Raw genomic sequence first — 18,570 nt, forward strand, 5'->3', positions numbered from 1 at the left:
ATCCTGCGGGTACCAAGGACTGCTGTGTCCACGGGGCTGCCCCAGCGCTGTCCCTCTGGGGGGGGGGTGGGCACGTGGTGTGGGTTCTTGGGGCTATGGGGATTTAGGTGCCGGGGGGCATGATGAGAGCAGCCCTCCTGGAGTGCCCCGTGGGAGCTGGCAGCGTTCTGCATCCCCGTGCCCATCCCCATCCGCGTGCGTGTGGAGCGGCTCTGACTCCTCCCTGCTTTTTTCCCATCTCTTTCCCACCCCTTCCTTTATGTACCTTTCCCAACCTTCCCATTTTCTTGTGGCTTTTCTTTCCCTCCCCACCCCTCCCAGCCTCCCCTCCCCTTTCCCTGCTTTCTGTCTGGTTCCTGCTCTCTGTTTGTGTTGGCTGAGGGCAGCGCTCCAATTACCTCATATTTGGAGAGAGAAAGCCGCAGCCAATCCGCTCTCCGTCTGCTTTTAGGTCAAGTGATTTCTGAACTGCAGTGAGATGCTTTGAATGTGTCTCGCTGCAGCTCGGGCTGTAAGATGGCTGGCGGCGGCGGGCGGGCGTGCGGGGATGCCGGGGGCCGTCCGCAGCGCTGCGCGGTGCGAAACGTGCGCTGAGCCCATGAAGCTGACACCGGGGTTTTTTTGGGAGCCGGCGAGCAGAAGAGCGGCGGCAGCGGTGGCGGCGTTCCCGGTGCTTTCGGCGCCGAGGAGATGGGGAATTCTCTGGGCTGCGTTAAAGAGCCGAAAGAAAAAGCTGCCGGGATGGCTCCGCTGCCCCCTAAAAAAAGGGTCCGCTTCAAACGGAGGAGGAGGGGGAAGAAGAGAGCGGTGCCGGCGGTGGCCCCGCAGGAGGAGCTGCCGGCCGCGGCGGTGCCCGGGGAGGATGAGGATCCGAAGTTGGAGGCAGCACCGCAGCACGAGGAGCCCGATGGGAACCAGCACCCAGGGGGGGACCCCGGGCGCATCGTGCAAGTGAAGGAGAGGTTCCAGGGGGAGCTGCAGAAAGCCCACCTGGTGCTGGAGCCGAGGGGCGCGCAGACGGCGGGGGATTCCCCCGAGGAGGGCACGACCGTCATCGCCCGCCTGCTGGAGAACCCCGCCGAGCAGGGCTGCGAGCGGGCCGTGAGCCGCCTGGTCCAGATGCAGCGCGGTGGGACGGGCAGCACCAGGGCTGTGCTGCTGCCGCTGCCACGCGGCCCCGATGGGCTCGGGAAGCACCGCACCGAGGGGTCCCCCGCCAGCCCCGTGCGCAGAGAGCAGCCGGCGTGGAGCTGGGAGCCGGCAGCCAGCAGCACGCCAGGGACGTGGGGGAGAGGGGGCAGCGGGGAGCCAAGCTCCAGTGCTGCATGGACCTCCGCTGCGGAGCCGGGCACCGTTTCGGAACTGTCTACGCCGTCCCCCATGGTGGAGCAGCTGGAAAATCCTGGTGTCGGGAAGTCCCCGGAGCTGCCATCGCCTGGTGCTGGGCAGGGCGATGGGCGCGGGCTGCCGGTGTCCCACAGCGGGTCCTCCTCCAGCGGCACCGCCCGCTGCTCCTCGGGGTACGGCAGCGAGCGGGCCGGGAGCACCAGAGCTGCTGGGACTGCGGCTTCTCCCACTGAAGGTGTGCACACCGCGCAGCGCCGGGCTGTGGCGGGCGGCTCGAGGCCATGCAGAGGAACGGTCAGTGTCTGCGTGCGCCATCGTCCCCTGTTTGGAGTGGGGTGGGGGAACCCGGTCCTGCAGACCCCGGTGATTGTGGCTGCTGGGGACGGTCACCTCTGCGGGTGGTGCTGAGCCGTGCACCGCGAGGTGCGGCCTGAGGCTGGGTGGGATGCAGCGGGTGCAGGACCTCTTCCCCTTGTTCACGTGGAGCCCGGGCAAGGGGAGTGGGCTCTCAGTGAGCTCAGTGGGTTTGGGACCGCGGGTGCTTGGGCTCTTGGTGTGATTGCATTTGCTGTGGGCAATGTGCTCAGACCTTGCCGGTGGCGGGTGCAGGGGGGTGAGCGTGGTGGTCTGGGGCTCAAAACGCGTCCCCCGGGTTCGTCCTTGTGCCGTGCTCTGATGGAGGGAAGCAGCAGCCCGGTGTGGGGCTGAGGGCTGGGTGAGCTCTGCAGGCATCACGCCCACCTGGGGCCACCCCTGTGCTCAGCAACGGGATGCTGGGGCAGCCCCACAAGTCAGCGGAGGGTTTGAGGCTGTTCAGAGGGGCAGTTGGAGACAGAGGTGGCAGATGGCAGAGCATCGTTGGGAGAGAGCATGGGTTATTTGCCTGTTCTGAGAAGGGTCTCCAGGAGGAGGAGGTGATGCTGTGCTTGGCTTTGGAGCTGTTGCTGGTGGCTCATAGAGTGAATTCATGCTCAGGTTTGACTGAGCTGCTCACAGCTGTGGGATGAGCAGCGCTGGGAGGGCTGGGCTGTGCACCCCGTGCCTGTGCCGTGTTAGGGCCGGTGCCACTGCTGTGGCCACCAGTTGCTTGGTGGAGGCTGATGCTGGAAAGGCCTGGGAGGAGCTGCCCGGTGTCACCGTCCACCTATTGCCTCCCTAAATCTTGATCCTGGCACTGATGGAGGAAGAAAGGAGGGTGGAGCCGGTGCCGCACCCTGCGCCTCTCCAGGCACCTCCAGGAGGGTCTCCTGCGTGGATGCACTCGGGGGACGGGACCTGGCAGGTGATAACCCTGCTGGGAATGGTGGAAAAAACGGAACTACTGGGGCTGGCTGCAGCAAGGAGCGTCCCTGCCGGGCAGTAAGGCAGGACAGCCCCGCGCATGGGGGTTCCATGGATTTGCTGAGGGTTCTTTTCATGCTGGGAGCTGTGCAGCCACCCCAGTGCATCCCCCAGCCCCACAACCACGGCCATTGGATCTGGAAGAGTTAACGGCGGCGCTGGCTGCGGCCGCGCTGACAAAGAGCGGTTCTGTGCGTGACAGCGGATCAGGCTGGAGGGAGGTGAGCTGCAGCATACCAATGGCACGGCGTGGGCGGGAGGAGCCCTGCGATTCCTCCTGCCCAGGCCCTGGGGGATGCAGCGATGGGGCAGCGATGGGGCACTTTGGGGATGAATTGGGCTCGGAGGAGCAGCAGGAGGGGTTGGTCCTGATGCTCCCAGCATTGCCGGGAGGAGGAACACTCAGCAAGCAGCTGGGTTGTGTTCTGCTGGCACCCAGAAAGTGTGTGCAGCTCACACCCTCCCCTTTGTCTGCCCCGTAATTAAGGCGAGGTAATTGTGCTAATTGGAGAGCTGGAAGGATGGGTGGGAGCAAGCCGTGTCAATCAGAAATAGTCTGGCTTGGAGACACGTGCGTGCCATCACGTGCGAACCTGGGATCCACAGCTGGTGCTGTGCTCTTATCAAAAGGCATCGGCGATGGTCGGTCCATGCTGCAGGGCCACGGTGGCACTGCCACCTGCACCGGGCATGGCGAGGAGGAGCTGGGACGTGGCATCCCCACGCTGCCCTCTGCCACCAAAGCCAGCTGGTGGCCCTGCTCCGAGCTGCTGTGCTGGCCTGGCACAGCCCACCTCTGCACCGGGTGTCAGCGAGCAGCACCTCCAAGCAGCACCAAGCAGCTCCTCTGAGCACTGCTCCGCCCCGAGGAGCGGCGCTGCTGAGCTTGGTGGCACTGCTCCTGCAGCTCTGCTCTGCCCAGCGCTGTCCTCGAGCTTGCTGGCTGCATGTGCCCTCTCCCTTACAGCCACCAGGAGATTCCCCCTGCTCTGCTGGGGGCTGCCAGCCCCGCTGCAGGAGCTGGGTGTCCTGGTGGAGCCTTCCCTGCATCACCCCCCTGTGTGCTCCTGCTCGCAGATCTCCGACATCTACATCAGCGGGGAGTCGGGGGACATGTCGGCCAAGGAGAAGCTGCTGCTGTGGACGCAGAAGGTGACAGCGGGTTACATCGGGGTGAAGTGCACCAACTTCTCCTCGTGCTGGAGCGATGGGAAGATGTTCAACGCGCTCATCCACAGATACAGGTGGGTGAGAAGCATCGGTGGGTGGGGGGGAAGTCTGAGGGCTTCTCGAGGGTCCCCGCCCACCGCTGTGTTTGGTGGTGGTGTGCAGCTGCTGGGTATGTGGCTGAGGTGTGTGGGGTCTCTTTTACCTTGGAACCATCTCCTGTGCCAAGGAGCTGAGGGCGGGTGTTCAGAAAAAGCGACGCAGGCATCAGGCTGCGGGTTGGGGTGAGGTTTAACGAGGTTGGGATGCTGTGCCCCGGTGTCAGGACTCCAGCACGTGTCTTGCAGGCCGGATCTGGTGGACATGGAGCGGGTGCAGATCCAGAGTAACCGGGAGAACCTGGAGCAGGCCTTCGAGATCGCGGAGCGGCTGGGGGTGACGCGGCTGCTGGATGCTGAAGGTGAGCGGCTGCCGAGGGCGGCGCGGGACAGAGCTGAGCACGGTGCCTGCTCTGGTCCCTCACAGCTTCTGCTCCCCCTCTGCAGATGTGGACGTTCCATCTCCGGATGAGAAGTCGGTGATAACTTACGTGTCTTCAATCTACGATGCCTTTCCCAAAGTCCCCGAGGGAGGAGAAGGGATCAGTGCGATCGTAAGCGATGCGGCTCGGCCCCTGGGCTGCGGGAGGGGGACTCGGAGGTCTCCTTTCCGCCCGTGCAGGCTGGGAGCAGCTTGCGGGAGGAAGGAGCTTCCCTATCAGCCTTCCCAAGCTGCACGGGCTGCTACCTGTGTGCTGCCAGGCGCTCCTGTTGCTGTGCTGGGGATGCCTGGGTCCAGAGGGATGCAGGGACGTGGCAGCGTGTGACCGCAGTGCGTTGTCCCCCGCAGGAGGTGGACTCGAGGTGGCTGGAGTACCAGACCCGCGTGGAGTCCCTCATCTCCTGGATCAAGCAGCACACGATACTCATGTCGGATAAATCCTTCCCCCAGAACCCTGTAGAGCTAAAGGTGGGTCCTGGTGAGGTCCCTGTGCCCAGGGCCGCGCGGTGCCGTTCCCCAGGGCGGTTTCTGATGCAGCCTTTCTCACCGCAGGCACTTTATAACCAATACATACACTTCAAAGAAACTGAAATCCCGGCGAGGGAGCAGGAGAAGGGAAGGATAGAGGAGCTCTACAAGCTGTTAGAGGTGAGGTTCGCCACGGCCGCCCAGAGGCTTGCAGGTGGGAGTGCTGTGCTTTCAGCAAGACTACAGTGTGCTCACTCCAGGTTTATTTTGGAATGGAGAAGTGGAAATAACCCTCGGGGCAAATTATTTAGCAAAGAGCACTCAGCGGGAGCGGGGGCAGAGACGTTGCCTCACAGCCGCGCCTTCCTTGCTGCAGTTTGGCCAGCTTGGGGAGGTGCGAGTTGCCATTCTGCTGGTGTTTTCTGCAGGTGTGGATTGAGTTTGGACGCATCAAGTTGCCCCAGGGGTACCACCCCAACGACGTGGAGGAGGAGTGGGGCAAGCTGATCATCGAGATGCTGGAGCGCGAGAAGCTCCTGCGGCCGGCGGTGGAGAGGTCGGTGCCCCCCTGTGTCCCATGGGGACACCCCCGTGCCCAAAGGGGTGGCCCAGCGCCTTTCTCTCATTTTCTCCCCTCTGTCTTCACAGGCTGGAACTGCTGCTACAAATCGCCAACAAAATCCAGAATGGTGCTCTGAGCTGCGAAGAAAAACTCACGCTCGCAAAGAACACACTGCAAGCTGTGAGTGGGGGCTGAGGGGGGCTGATCCTGTTATTTTCCCTTCTTCTGACTCTTTTTTCCTGCCTCTTCTTTCGTGCTCGTCTCTGTCCCTCCCGTTTATTGTGGGGTGCTGAGTTCCCCTGGATAGCTTTCCTTTCTGTAGGGTGCTGAGCCCATCCCAGCAGGGCTGTAGGGATGGTGGTGGGTACCGGGGACGGACAGGCTGCACCCTGCAGGGCTGCTGGATTGGGAGACAACTGTGGTTCTGGGAAAGCTTGTGGCATCACGAGGCTTAAAAAAGCACAAAAATCTGCTGCGTTTGTCTGAAAGAGTGGCAGAAAGGACTCAGCTGCAGACTGTACCTACCAATTATGGAGTAGATTTCTGAAGAGGAAGTGTTTTGTTTTGGAAGAAGGAGGTGCAGAGAGGTGCAAGGGCTGGAAGCTGCCTTGTTAAACCCCAGCAAGAGGTGAGGTGCCCATCTAAGAGACAGCCACTGCATGGGGCATCTCTCTCAGTTTTCAGTTCGTTTGCAGGAGCTTTTCTAAAGGTGACGTCCTGCGTGAGGTGCAAGTTCTAACAGACACAACCATAACTGAGCTTAGGGATGAAAAGGCCCTTTTGGTGCTGGAGTCAGTGCAGGGTTTCTGTTCTCTCCGCCCATGTGCTGGGGCTGGGGGAGCAGCCCTCAGTCTCTCCTGTCTGCATGCAGGATGCTGCCCACCTGGAGGCCGGCCAGCCGGTGCAGTACGAGGCCGACGTCGTGGTGTACCTGCAGGAGTGCGAGGGGCTGATCCGCCAGCTGCAGGTGGACGTGCAGATCCTTCGGGATGAGAATTACTACCAGCTGGAGGAGCTGGCGTTCAGGTGAGTGGGGCTGTGTTGGGAGGTGGGCTCTGGGAGTGCTGCACGTCGTCCCCGCTCCTCGTGCGTGCCAGGAGGCAGCGCAGCATCAGCCCCGTCTGCTCACACCTCGGTTGCTCCTCCAGGATCATGCGGCTGCAGGACGAGCTGGTAACACTGAGGCTCGAGTGCACCAACCTGTACAGGAAGGGACATTTCTCCACGCTGGAGCTGGCGCCCGCGCCCACGCTGAGCACCACGCAGCTGAAGGGAGAGTCCCTGACCAAAGGGCTGCACACCTCATCCGCCTCCTGGTTCAGGAAGCCCATGACCAGGACTGAGCTGGTGGCCATCTCATCCTCCGAGGACGAAGGCAGCCTGCGCTTCGTGTACGAGCTGCTGGCCTGGGTGGAGGAGATGCAGGTGAGCACGGGCTGCCCTCCTGCACGCTGATGAGGGAGGGCCCGGGGTTTTGTCTGCAGATGGTGATTGTTTTGATGGCTCCGAGTTTCTGTCTTGAGTTTTCTCTCGTGTGATCCCAATTTTCATTGCGGTTCCCCTGCCCTTTGAGGTGAGCCCCTAGCCCAGGAGGGCTGACCTGGGCTCTTGGCCTGTTTCAGATGAGGCTGGAGCGGGCAGAGTGGGGCAGCGACCTGCCCAGCGTGGAGACCCAGCTGGAGACACAGCGGCACATCCACAGCAGCGTGGAGGAGCTGGGCTCCAGCGTCAAGGAGGCACGGCTGTACGAGGTGAGGCAGCGTGGGATGGGACGCAGTGCCTGGTGCTGTGTGTGTGGGAAGGTGGCAGTGCCAGGATGTCACCTCCTGTGGGTAGAGGTGGATGGGGCAGGTGGGTTTTTAAGGACAGCTTCTGGATGATGCTGGGCTGCTGCTGAGCATCCTCTCTGCCTCCTTTTGCTCATGTGTGGCCGGGGAGATGGATTTTGGAGATGGGGTTTTGAAGGATGCTGTCCTGCATCGGTTAATGGGAATGCTTTCATCCCTCAGGGTAAAATGTCTCAGAATTTCCGCGCTAGCTACACAGAGACGCTTGGCAAGCTGGAGACACAGTACTGCAAGCTGATGGTGAGTGGGCTCCATCTGCACCTCAAGTGCTGCCTGATGCTGCAGGGAGCTCCTGCTGTGTCCTGGGCACACGGGTCGAGCATCCCAGTTCTGCTGCGAGGGCGGGAGGGACTGCTCAGCTGCAGGGCAGTGAGGGAGCAGCATCTCTCAAGGCTAAGCCCCAGCTCTCCGAGCTCACACAGGGGATGGGTCACTTTGTTGTGTCCAGGAAACCTCGAGCTTCCGACTGAGGCACCTCCAGAGCTTGCACGGCTTTGTGTCTCGGGCCACCGCTGAGCTGATATGGCTGAATGAGAAGGAGGAGGAGGAACTGGCCTATGACTGGAGCGACAACAACCCCAACATCGCAGCCAAGAGAAACTACTTCTCGGTGAGCGCCCGGGGCTGGGTGGGGTGAGCACGCTCCTGGTTGCACCATGCTGCTCTCGAGCTCCATGCAGAAGTCCCAGGGATGCATGGTGCATGGTGCATGCTCCCTCTGTGTCACTGAGCTTGTAGCTCACGAGTGCAGCTGATGAAAGAGCTCTCCCTAGGGCTGAAGGCACAAAAAAGAGTCTGCTCAATTCAGCGTCAATTGGAAGGGTATCAAAGGATGTCTTTTAGCGCTGCTTTAAACTAAAGACATCTTTACACAGAAAGAAAAAAAAAAAGTTTGGGCTAAAGAGGAAAACTGATTCCTCTTTAAAGCAATATAAATAAATTGCTGTCTTCCCACAATTGTAATGTTTGAAACTGAGGAGGTCCCTGGGCAGGCTTCCAGCTCCGGTGTTAGGTCTGCCCTGTGTGTTTGGTGCACGAGGCAACCTGATGGTGCTCGGACAGGCCTTGCTGGTTTCCTATCAGCAGCTGAGATCTGCTGCTGTGTACTGCAGTGCTCTGATACCGCTTGTTCCATTAGCCGGACACGTGCTGTGCAGGCAGGCTGCTGCTGATAGCTGAGATTTGAACCGTGCTTGTGTCCTTCACGCAGGAGCTGACGATGGAGCTGGAGGAGAAGCAGGACGTGTTCCGCTCCCTCCAGGACACCGCCGAGCTGCTGGCCCTGGAGAACCACCCTGCCAAGCAAACTGTGGAGGTGAGCGGGTGGCTGTGGGGCAGTAAATCTTCTGCCAAGGGTGTGGGAGATGTGCAGAGCTACTGCCCTGCCCAGGGTGCCCTCACAGCACCAGAGCTGACAGCAGCACGTAGTGGGGCTGAGGGCTTGGTTCTGCCGTGGGTCCTGCAGGCAGCAGGTGGGAGGAAGCCTGTGCCTGCAGCAGCCCTCGTGTGCCACTTCCTGCTCTGCTTTCCTGTGCTCTGTCTGCGTCCAAACAGACCGACAGCAGGCAGAGCATTGCCCATTTATGTGCATCCCACTGGCGGTGGCTGTGTCCTTCCTGTGACCCCTCCTTGCTGGTGAGTGCTCATTGCTCACTGCTGTTTGCTGCTTGTTCCCCAGGCCTACAGCGCTGCAGTGCAGAGCCAGTGGCAGTGGATCAAGCAGCTCTGCCTGTGTGTGGAACAGCACGTGAAGGAGAACGCCGCCTATTTCCAGGTACACAGGACAGGGAGCTGCAGATCCCTGGGTCTGAGTGGGAGGGCAAACCCTGCTGCACGTGTGGGTTGCAGCAGAGCATCTGCTGCATCCCAGTGCATAAGCTTCCTTGGCTGCATCCTGGTGCATGAGGTTCATGGGCTGCTTTCCCTTTGTGGCAGAGGGGAGCGGGGGCTTGCATTGCTCATCGGGGTGCTGTTTCTGAACTGCCTCTTTCTAGCTGCTCTTTGGGAGTATCTCACGGGGCTGGGGCAGGAGGACGCTGCTGGCTGGGATTCAGGGTGCTGTCCTGCAGCGCTGGGTTGAGCTGTGCAGGTTTCTGTGACGCCCTTTGGCTTTGCAGTTCTTCAGCGACGCCCGTGAGTCGGAGACGTACCTGCGCAACCTGCAGGACTCCATCAGAAGGAAGTATTCCTGCGACCACAGCACGAGCCTGACGCGGCTGGAGGACCTGCTGCAGGACTCCATGGTGGGTTCTGGAAGTCCCTGCCACCTGTGTGGGGTGTGAAGACGTGGGCAGGGAGGACCTGGGCTGTGGGTTAACCTCAGCCTTGGTGGAAGGGCTCAATCTGTGTGTGTGAAGGCTGGCAGCTTCTTTGTCACTCTTTCTTACCTAACAAGTTAAAGTTGTATTTCTTCCAATCATGCTCCCGGGGACAGGCACAGGTAGTTTACTTAATCATTTCTTCTTTTTTTTTTTTTTTTTTTTAACCTTTTACCATTAAATTATCCTGCACTGTTCATAGCACACTAACCAACCCTGAGAATACAAAGCATGAGGGAGAGCCTTGTTCTGGGATCCTCTTTAAACCTTTGTGGCCAGGCTAGTTGCAAGTAATCCCCCGACGCACACTCATCCCTGTCCTGTCCGTGGGAGCTTTGCCACCAGCCCCTGGGTCACCCATCACCTAGGGAATCGGGTGCAGCAGTTCCTCCCACCAGCAGATTTCTGCCTGCATCCAGAGACCTGTGCGATCACCCCTCGCTGGCCACATCTCCTGAGATGCAGGACCCACATCAGCAGCTGTACCCCCGTTCCAGCCACTGATTTAAACACGCCTCCGTTCTTTGCTTTAGAAGGCAGAGCATGCTTCCGTGGTGTCTCTTCCAGGCACCCTGGCTTTGGGCTGGGGCTCGTCCTGCTCTTTGCCACTTAAAACCTCCCGGGACTTTAATTTTGGTGTATGCTGTGTTCTCGTTTTTCCCTTTTGAAAGACAGTGCACTCTTGTCCTAACAGCCAGAGCCAGAGGCATGCATGGGGGCAGTGGGAGGAGTACTGGAGAGGTCCCACCCCTGGTCCGAAGGCTTCTCCCTTCCATCTTTCCTCCCATCCATCTCTCCCGACCCCTTCTCCCCACCCTGGGCAGGCAGCAGCTCTGATGTCCCGATGTCTGTCCATCCCCTGCAGTCCCAGCATAGCTCTTGGAAGGGCAGCGTTGGGGTGGGGGTGCTCTGGTGTCTTAAGAAACCTCTCCTCTTCCTCCTCCTCCCTCCCTCCTCCTCCTCCTGCTCATTGAGTAACCTGTGCTTCATCCTTGTCCCTGCCAGGACGAGAAGGAGCAGCTCATCCAGTCAAAGAGCTCTGTCGCCAGCCTGGTGGGACGGTCCAAAAGCATCGTTCAGCTCCGGCCCAGGAACCCGGAGCACCTGGTGAAGAGCACCATCCCCATCAAGGCTGTGTGTGACTATCGGCAGATCGAGGTGAGGGCTGGGAGGGGAAGTACTGCGTGGGTTTGAGCCTGGCTTTGAGTGGGAGGGCACAGCGTGGCGGGGAGAAGCGCCCGTGAGGTTTTAGAAGTAGTTTTGTGGTGTCTGTCAGTGAAAATTAGGAATGCAGTGGGAAGAGAGGAGGGAAGGAGACAGCTGTTCTTCCTGGAGGAGACTTCCACATCTCAGGTTTATTCTGGGAAGGAGTTAAAGCCCTTTTCCCCAGGGAGGATGGGCTTCATCAGCCTCAGCCAAACCAGCACGTGGGTGGCAGCCAGCTCCGCTTCCTGGCCCCTTCCTCTGCAGACGCGAGCGTGCCGCTCCACTTGGCAGCGTCCTGAGCTTTTGCTTGATGAGCTGCAGAGATTGACGGGGAAGCTGCTTTCCCTGCGGGAGGGGTGTGAGCAGCAGGTGGGTGCGGCCCCACTGATGGGTGCGTGTTTGTTGGTGGTGCCACTGCAGATCACCATCTGCCGGAACGACGAGTGCGTGCTGGAGGACAACTCGCAGAGAACCAAGTGGAAGGTGATCAGCCCCACGGGGAACGAGGCCATGGTGCCCTCTGTGTGCTTCCTGATCCCCCCTCCCAACAAAGAGGCCATCGAGATGGCCAACAGGTAACCTGCTGCTGCAGGGGGGTCCCAGGGCTGCAGAGACCCCTTGTGCAACAAATGGGGTTAGGGCTGATGTGCTGGGAGGGCTGGGGATGGACCTGCTCCTTCCCATCGCAGGGTGGAACAGTTGTACCAGAAAGTGATGGCTCTCTGGCACCAGCTCCACATGAACACGAAGAGCCTCATCTCCTGGAACTACCTGAGGAAGGACATAGCCTTGGTGCAGAGCTTCAGCATGGAAAAGGTGCGGTAGAAACTTCTGTGCCTGCACTGCTGCGCTGTCCACGCTCACTGACACGGTGACACGGGGAAGGGAGCATGAAAGGGAAGAGCAGGGGCTGCAGGGACCAGGAAGTCACATGGGGCAATGGCAAAACCTGAGCTCGGGGGCTCAGCACAAAATGACTGCAGTTCTTCCCAGTAAAAAGAACATCCGCAGTTTGCACTGAGCTGTAATAAGGATAAGGGATTGTGGACTTAGCGTTTCATTAGGGATGAGCAGCGATGGAGGGGGCTAGCACGGGGGAGCTCGCCTGTTCTCCTCTAAAGAGCAAATGGAGGTGATGGAGCCGGGGGGGTCGGCTTCGGTGAGCCTCGGGATGTGATCCCGTGATGGATGCGCTGCTTTTCCCATGTGCAGCTCCGATCCCTGGCGCAGGGGGAGTGCCAGCAGGCACTGAGGAGCCTCCAGGCGCACTACGAGGACTTCCTGCAGGACAGCCGCGACTCGGAGCTCTTCTCGGTGTCAGACCGCCTGCGCCTGGAGGAGGAAGTGGAGTCTTCCAAGGAACACATCCAGCAGCTGCTGGAGTCCATGGAGAACGGTGAGCTCCGCAGGGCTGATGGATTAACCGCGAGCTTTGGGGACTAATAAACAAAGGATTTATGGGACAGCTTCATTTTCTCATCTATCTTGAGCTAGCTGGATGGCATTGTGAACAGCTGCTCTACTTATTCCTCCATCCGTTCAAATATTCGGCCTTTGTCCAATGGTGTTCCTGCAGCACAGACTTGGCTTTGCAGCTCCAGGTTAATACAGAGCCCTCTTCCCCTGACACTGACAAACCAGAGACAGGTTTAGTCATCAGCTGGGATGTGTCCTTCCTGTGTTTGGTCTTTTATCAAAATGGATGTGGCAGCCGCAGTCCCACTGCTCAGAGCCGAGTCCTGCTAGGACCTGGGTCTCAGAGAGGTGCCCTGTGGCTGGGCCTGTTCTCAGCTCCATTTCAATGAGAAGATCTGATTCTCTTGTTTTCCACCTGAGCAAAGACCCCAGCTCTGCGTTGGCAGCACCCTGGGCTCCAAGCAGGTACCGAGCGGGGCTGTGAGCTGCTCTTGTGGTTTGTCCCCAATCTGCAGAAGACAAGGACGAGACAGTTGCCAGGACGTATCTCTCTGAGCTCCAGAACATCCGCCTGCGCCTGGAGGAGTGTGAGCAGAGACTCGTGAGCCGCATCCAGTCCCCCAGCAGCACCCGAGCGGATGGTGACAGCATCCAGGAGAACGCCATCCGCATCGCCGAGCAGGAGGTCAGTCCTGCGGGTGGGAGGTGCTGGATGCTGCTCTTTGCGTGGGCCTGCAGTGGCTGTAACCTCTCTGGGCTGAACACGTGGGCAGTGGGTGCGGGGTTCGAGGGGAACTTCCTGCGTAGTAAATATCACGTGGGCTTCCTGCTCCATCTCATCCCGTCTCCTTCACCGCCTGCTTGGGCGCTCCTTTCACCTTCGTTCCCTCCCGCAGCGCGTGCAGGAGGAGCTGCAGCTCCTGAAGTCCGACCTGCGCTGCGTTTCGGAGCGCTGCTACAGCTTCCTCAACAAAGCGCCCGCCGGCCCCAGCACGCCGCGCCTGCGTTCTGAGCTCGACTTGGTGGTGAACAAGATGGACCAGATGTACGGGCTGTCCTCTGTCTACCTGGACAAGTGAGTGGGATGTGCCTCTGCTCCTGGGCACCTTTTTGTGTGTGATTCTGCTACTGACCTTCCTTCTGCTCCTCTACCACAACCATTTGTGTTGTGACACGGGGCGCAAGCCGCCTCCCAGCCAAGAGGATCTCTGCCAAACGTGGGATGTCATTGTGCTGCCTCTCTCTGACTTGCCAGGCTGAAGACGGTTGACGTTATCATTCGTAACACCCAAGGAGCAGAGTCTCTGGTGAAGGGATATGAGGTGAAGCTGAGCCAGGAGGAGGCTGTCCCGGCCGACCTGACGGCAATTCAGGCGCACAGAAGTGCTCTGCAGGTTGGTGCTGCTCTCTTCAAAGAGTGCACAGAGAAACTGGCTGATGCTTTGGCGTTTGTCGAGCAGCATCCTTCCCCTTCTCTGCTGAGTTTACGTTGTCTGCTGTTTTTCCTGTCCAAAATAGCTACTGGTAGGACTTGTCCCCCTTGTTTCTTTGTAAAGGCAAAGGAGCAGCCATGGCCTTGTGCTTCCGCTTGTAGGGCACGTGCTGATGCGTGCCAACGTCTTAGCAGCTACATGTCCTGCTGCGCTAGGACAGGGGCTGCTGAACCTATCAGACTTGCTCCAGGCTGGGGATGTGCTGTCTCCTGTTGCCATCTCCCAGGTCTGCAGTCAGCCTGCAGCTGGTGCAGCCAGGTGGAGCACCTTTGCTGGTTTGCAGCTACAGGACAGAGGGCTCTCTGATTTAATGGCAGCTTTAGGTGAAGCTCTGCGCTCTGCGTTCTGTGACATTAAACCTGAGCTGCTTCCTGTTATTTTTGAAGCAATGGCTCGGGGAAGTGAAGGACAAGAACTCGGTGTTCTCCGTGTTAGAGGAGGAGATGGCGAAGGCGAAGGCAGTGGGAGAGCGGCTGTACCAGCTGAGACAGGAGCGCAGCATCGACCTCGAGCGCTACCAGGAGAAGGGGAGCCAGCTGTGGGACCGCTGGCAGAGAGCCTGCACCCAGATCGAGACCCGGTGAGAAACCTCCCACCTCCATTCCCAGATCTGCTGTCACGCTTCAGCTGAGAGCTTGGGTCGGGCGTCTTCACCCCAAGGGGAATCCCCCAGTGACTGGGGCACCCCTCTAACGTGTGGACCCCTCTAACCTGACCCCCCTCTGGTCTCCACTCTTCTTTCAGCCACGCAGAGCTGGAGAGCATCCAGGAGGTGCTGAGCGATTACCGCCAGTGCCACAGGGCCCTCATCCAGTGGATCGAGGAGATCACCACCCAGCAGGAGCTGATGAAACCTGGGCAGGCAGAGGACAGCCGGGTGCTGTCAGAGCAGCTGAGCCAGCAGACGGTGAGATGGGAGCGTGGGCTGTCCTGGCAGCGTGCTCACTGCCCTGGCTGCATCTTCTTTTGCTAAAATGCCTTTATCTTTGAGCTTGAGAGCATGAGTGCTTTAAGACTGGCAGAGAAGCTCCTTACCTTGAGGTTGAAATGGGCCATGCATAAAAAACTGGAGTCTCTAAGGCTTCACCAAAAAGTGAAAAGACAGGAGCTGAAGTTTGGCACGTTTCACCTGTGGCAGTTGTCCTGACAATCATTTTTTGCTCTGAATTTTTTTTGAAGGCTTTGGCTGCAGAAATCGAGAAAAATCAAGCCAAATTGGACCAGTGTCAGAAGTTCTCCCAGCAGTACTCGGCTGCTGTCAAGGTATGGGCCCTTCCTAAACCCAGGGCACAGCTGATGGGGCAGGAACAGCCCCAGGACAGTTTGCATCTTGCCTGCTCTTCACCTCCTGGTTAGCAGAGAGGTGACTGCGTGCCAGCAGGAGCTGGAGATCTGAGGGTGCAGGTGTGGAAGAAGTGACTGCAGCATCTTCTCCCCACCCCGGCTGTGTTTGCAGGACTACGAGCTGCAGCTCATGACGTACCGTGCCTTTGTGGAGTCGCAGCAGAAGTCCCCCATGAAGCGCCGGCGCATGCTGTCCTCCTCAGACGCCATCACGCAGGAGGTGGGGACGCGTCCGTGCCCCACGTGAGGGAGCAGGGTGGGGCTGGGGGGGTTCTTCCACTCCATCCATCCGCCCAGCGGCCTCTGTAAAATGAGCTCCTTTCTGCTGAACTCTGGATAAGTACAGTTTCCACCCTCGCTGTTTTTTCCAATAGCCAGAGAGGATGGCTTAGTGCTCTGAGCACCAGGTAAGAAATACCTGGACTGCTGGGAACCCCTGGGCCAAATGCAGCAGGGTCGGCTCAGCCCTTCGCCCCGGCGAGGTAAATAACCGGAGAACCATGCAGCATTACTGTGTGTGCATCTTTGGGATGAGACCTTTCAAGGCCCTGTCTGCTCCGTGTGGATATTAGATCCCAGCAGCCCTCTTTGTAAGAGTTGAGCACCCGCCCTGTGTCCGTGACCAGTCTCCCCTTGGCTCCAGTGTTGTGCAGCATGCAGTGCGTGGCCACGTCCTTCCCCTCCGGCATTGCTGCAGTCAGTGGGGCTGTACCAGGTGCCTGGGGATCTTTCCAGGGCAGAGATGCTGCATCCATGTCACGTGCTGTAAAGTGCATTGCACCGGCTCTGCTGGCGGTGACTGATGTGCCCCCCTTTCCCTTCCCTCCCTTTGCAGTTCATGGATTTGCGGACTCGGTACACAGCTCTAGTAACGCTGACCACGCAGCACGTCAAGTACATCAGCGATGCTCTGCGGCGGCTGGAGGAGGAGGAGGTGAGGGCATTGCATGGAGCTGAGCTGCATTCAGATCACACAGACTCGCTTCCTAGCAGCCCAAGGATGCTGCTCTGCTTCTCTAACATCTGCCCTCAGCTTTCAGATCCACGTTCAGGTTGTGTCTCAGGTGCTGCTCCTGAGAGCCTCTGGAAATCTGGGGCCTCTTTGACACGATTGTCTTCTTTCTCCTCGATTTGCAGAAAGTGGTGGAGGAGGAGAAGCAGGAGCACGTGGACAAGGTGAAGGAGCTCCTGGGCTGGGCTGTGGGCCTGAAGCAGAGCGTGCAAGGCAGAACAGCTGCTGCCCAGAGCAGGGAGCTGGGCGACATCGAGAAGTCCATCTCAGAGCAGCGGGTAAGCAGGGACCTCCTGGGCCCACCTCCCACCCATGCATGTTACATGTCCCCTGTCCTCTTGGTGTCACTGTGCTATTCTGCTTCCAGGAGAGCACTCCTACCTCTCTCATGACCACAAGCCCTGAGGCTTTCTATGAAATGCACTGTGGGGGCAACCACGAGGCTGTTTGCTTAACTTCTGCCGTTCTTCCACAGTTGAATTAAGCTTCCTTCTGCTTTTTCAACAGGCCCTCAATGAGGAGCTGGCTGCAAAGAAGGAACAGGTCTCTGAGGCCATCAAAACGTCACAAATCTTCCTAGCAAAGCACAACCACAAGTGAGTGCAGCCCGAGGAGGGGGGAGGCGGGGGCAGCAGTGGGGAGCTGAGTTACCTGGGGGTGGGCACTGGTGGGCTGGTGTCCTCAGAGTCCACGCCCAATTTCCATTGAAAACAATGACTAGCTACACAGAAAAGAGCCATTTTTCTCACCTGCAACAACAGCTATGAAATACGAAACATGTTTGTACCTCTAGGACAATACTAATACATTTCAGTGGTGATCCAGCATTTGGGGGTTTGGTCTTTATAATGCCGGTCAGCCTTTGCCAAGCACAATTACTCTCCATGCAAGGAGAGAGGGAAGGGCAGTGGGAAGAGGGGACTCGTGGTGGGTTTGGCCTTTTTCTTCAGGAAAAGATCATGCCCATTCTTTGGAGCTGGGAGATGTTTTGTGGAGTTCCCCTGAGACATTTCCCGTTCCCTTGCAGGCTTTCCCATCAGGAGAAGGATCAGATTTCTGCTCAGATCACTGCACTGAAGGACACGTACCAGGCACTCTGCACTGACTCCACGGAGCAGCTCCAGCAGCTGCAGAGCCAGCTGGCTCAGGAGACAGAGCACAAGGTACTGAAAAAGGGGCTGAAAACGATGTTGCTTGGTTGTGTGTCACATGGCTACCAACTCACTGGCATGTGGTTGTCCTCCCATCTCTTCTGTCCAGGCCTCACCTGAGGGCTGGGCTGGTGGCTGGTGGCCCAGCAGGAGCCCTGGTGCAGCTCACTGAGAGTTGCCCTTGGCAATACTTTCAGTCAGAGCTTGAAAAAGGGTTGGCTTGCTCACATGGTGAGCAAAGAGGTAAAGGGACTTCAGTCCTGAAAGTGCTCCCCTAGCAGTCTGCCTCCTCCACGGGATGCCCTTCTGACTGGGAGGGCTGGACCTCTCATGCAGGAGGCACAAGGAGGAGGCTTCCTGCAGAGCACGTTGCCCTGCGCAGCCTCACGGCGCGGTGAGGGCTTTGGTGGGGTCGTGGCTGAAGGAAGACCCCCCCCCCAAAGTGGAGGGGCTGTGTTGTCCCACTGACCCTGCAGGGCTGCGGCCTGCTCAGGGCCCCGCATGCCCCAGTGCTCCAGGCGCGTCCTTCCTGCCTCTGTGCCAGCTGTCTGCAGTCATTCAGATATACATGTACGTGTTCTATAAGTGTGTATACATGTGTCGGTGGATATATTTGTGTGTTTGCTTGCTGGCTCCCTGTACCCTGAAGCAATGACCTGCTCGGATCTGGTTTTGGTGCTGGGTCAGTGAGTGAAGCCCTGTTCTAGCAGGCCGTGGACTCATCTGAGATCTGTATCTCCAGCTGTCACCTAACAGTATAGCATCTCCCTTCGAATCGGCCTCCCCAGCACTTTGGCTGTCTCCACGTGAGTCCCACCAGCACTAGGCCACGGCTCAGCCATGGCGGCTGGAAGGAGCCTGCCAGTGGGAAGGGCACTCGATCCTTTCCCTCTTTCCCTTTTCCTCCCTCGTGGGCAGGAAAACGGCTGTGGTGTGCGGGCCTTGTCCAGGCCTCGCTGGGCCACTTGCTTGCGGCGGGGCTTGGGTCAGAACAGCCTTCACTCACACTCTTGAAGCCCAAGAAATGAAACGAGGGCTGGCACTGGGGCTGTGCCGCAGGTCCATGGCCCATACGTGAGGCTGCGACGTGGCTGCCATGGGGTACAGTTGCTTCATCGTACAGGGAGCACGAAGGACTCTTAACATTTGCTTGCTGAAAACATCCAACTGTCAGACAGACGTTATAAAGTTAAAAAGAAAAAAAAAAATAAGCAAAGCAGAGCGCGCTGAATTGAGCATGATGTGTCCCTGTACAGTTTGTGTTTCATGTCAACTGTTTTTAAGATTAACTGACATCCTTGCTTACGAGTTTAACTAACCCTCTGGGACTTAAACAAACAAAGCACACAGAGTGAAAG

At 58.7% G+C, this 18,570-nt stretch overlaps 2 protein-coding genes across 13 annotated transcripts in view; both read left to right on the top strand.

Moving 5' to 3' along the window:
* The window catches only part of MACF1 (microtubule-actin crosslinking factor 1), a 112,038-nt gene that overhangs the window by 27,756 nt on the left and 65,712 nt on the right, over positions 1 to 18,570 (top strand). For all 12 annotated transcript variants that reach the window (XM_021375386.1, XM_021375384.1, XM_021375390.1 and 9 more), the window contains exons 6-35: positions 3,766 to 3,932; positions 4,203 to 4,315; positions 4,401 to 4,507; positions 4,744 to 4,863; positions 4,948 to 5,043; positions 5,292 to 5,419; positions 5,512 to 5,605; positions 6,297 to 6,451; positions 6,574 to 6,850; positions 7,048 to 7,176; positions 7,435 to 7,512; positions 7,721 to 7,882; positions 8,483 to 8,587; positions 8,951 to 9,046; positions 9,390 to 9,515; positions 10,596 to 10,748; positions 11,217 to 11,371; positions 11,486 to 11,612; positions 12,009 to 12,192; positions 12,728 to 12,897; positions 13,109 to 13,287; positions 13,468 to 13,606; positions 14,092 to 14,285; positions 14,450 to 14,612; positions 14,885 to 14,968; positions 15,162 to 15,269; positions 15,885 to 15,983; positions 16,187 to 16,339; positions 16,569 to 16,657; positions 17,089 to 17,224. In XM_021375386.1, coding sequence (XP_021231061.1) covers positions 3,766 to 3,932; positions 4,203 to 4,315; positions 4,401 to 4,507; positions 4,744 to 4,863; positions 4,948 to 5,043; positions 5,292 to 5,419; positions 5,512 to 5,605; positions 6,297 to 6,451; positions 6,574 to 6,850; positions 7,048 to 7,176; positions 7,435 to 7,512; positions 7,721 to 7,882; positions 8,483 to 8,587; positions 8,951 to 9,046; positions 9,390 to 9,515; positions 10,596 to 10,748; positions 11,217 to 11,371; positions 11,486 to 11,612; positions 12,009 to 12,192; positions 12,728 to 12,897; positions 13,109 to 13,287; positions 13,468 to 13,606; positions 14,092 to 14,285; positions 14,450 to 14,612; positions 14,885 to 14,968; positions 15,162 to 15,269; positions 15,885 to 15,983; positions 16,187 to 16,339; positions 16,569 to 16,657; positions 17,089 to 17,224 — 4,086 coding nt within the window. The remainder of the gene's footprint in view (positions 1 to 3,765; positions 3,933 to 4,202; positions 4,316 to 4,400; positions 4,508 to 4,743; positions 4,864 to 4,947; positions 5,044 to 5,291; positions 5,420 to 5,511; positions 5,606 to 6,296; positions 6,452 to 6,573; positions 6,851 to 7,047; positions 7,177 to 7,434; positions 7,513 to 7,720; positions 7,883 to 8,482; positions 8,588 to 8,950; positions 9,047 to 9,389; positions 9,516 to 10,595; positions 10,749 to 11,216; positions 11,372 to 11,485; positions 11,613 to 12,008; positions 12,193 to 12,727; positions 12,898 to 13,108; positions 13,288 to 13,467; positions 13,607 to 14,091; positions 14,286 to 14,449; positions 14,613 to 14,884; positions 14,969 to 15,161; positions 15,270 to 15,884; positions 15,984 to 16,186; positions 16,340 to 16,568; positions 16,658 to 17,088; positions 17,225 to 18,570) is intronic.
* LOC110387341 lies at positions 7 to 3,755 on the top strand. The gene has a single exon (XM_021375400.1). The coding sequence runs from the start codon at positions 691 to 693 to the stop codon at positions 1,753 to 1,755; it is 1,065 nt and encodes a 354-aa protein (XP_021231075.1). The 5' UTR covers positions 7 to 690; the 3' UTR covers positions 1,756 to 3,755.

Source organism: Numida meleagris, chromosome 22 (assembly GCF_002078875.1).
Source record: "Numida meleagris isolate 19003 breed g44 Domestic line chromosome 22, NumMel1.0, whole genome shotgun sequence".
NCBI classification, from domain to species: Eukaryota; Metazoa; Chordata; class Aves; order Galliformes; family Numididae; genus Numida; species Numida meleagris.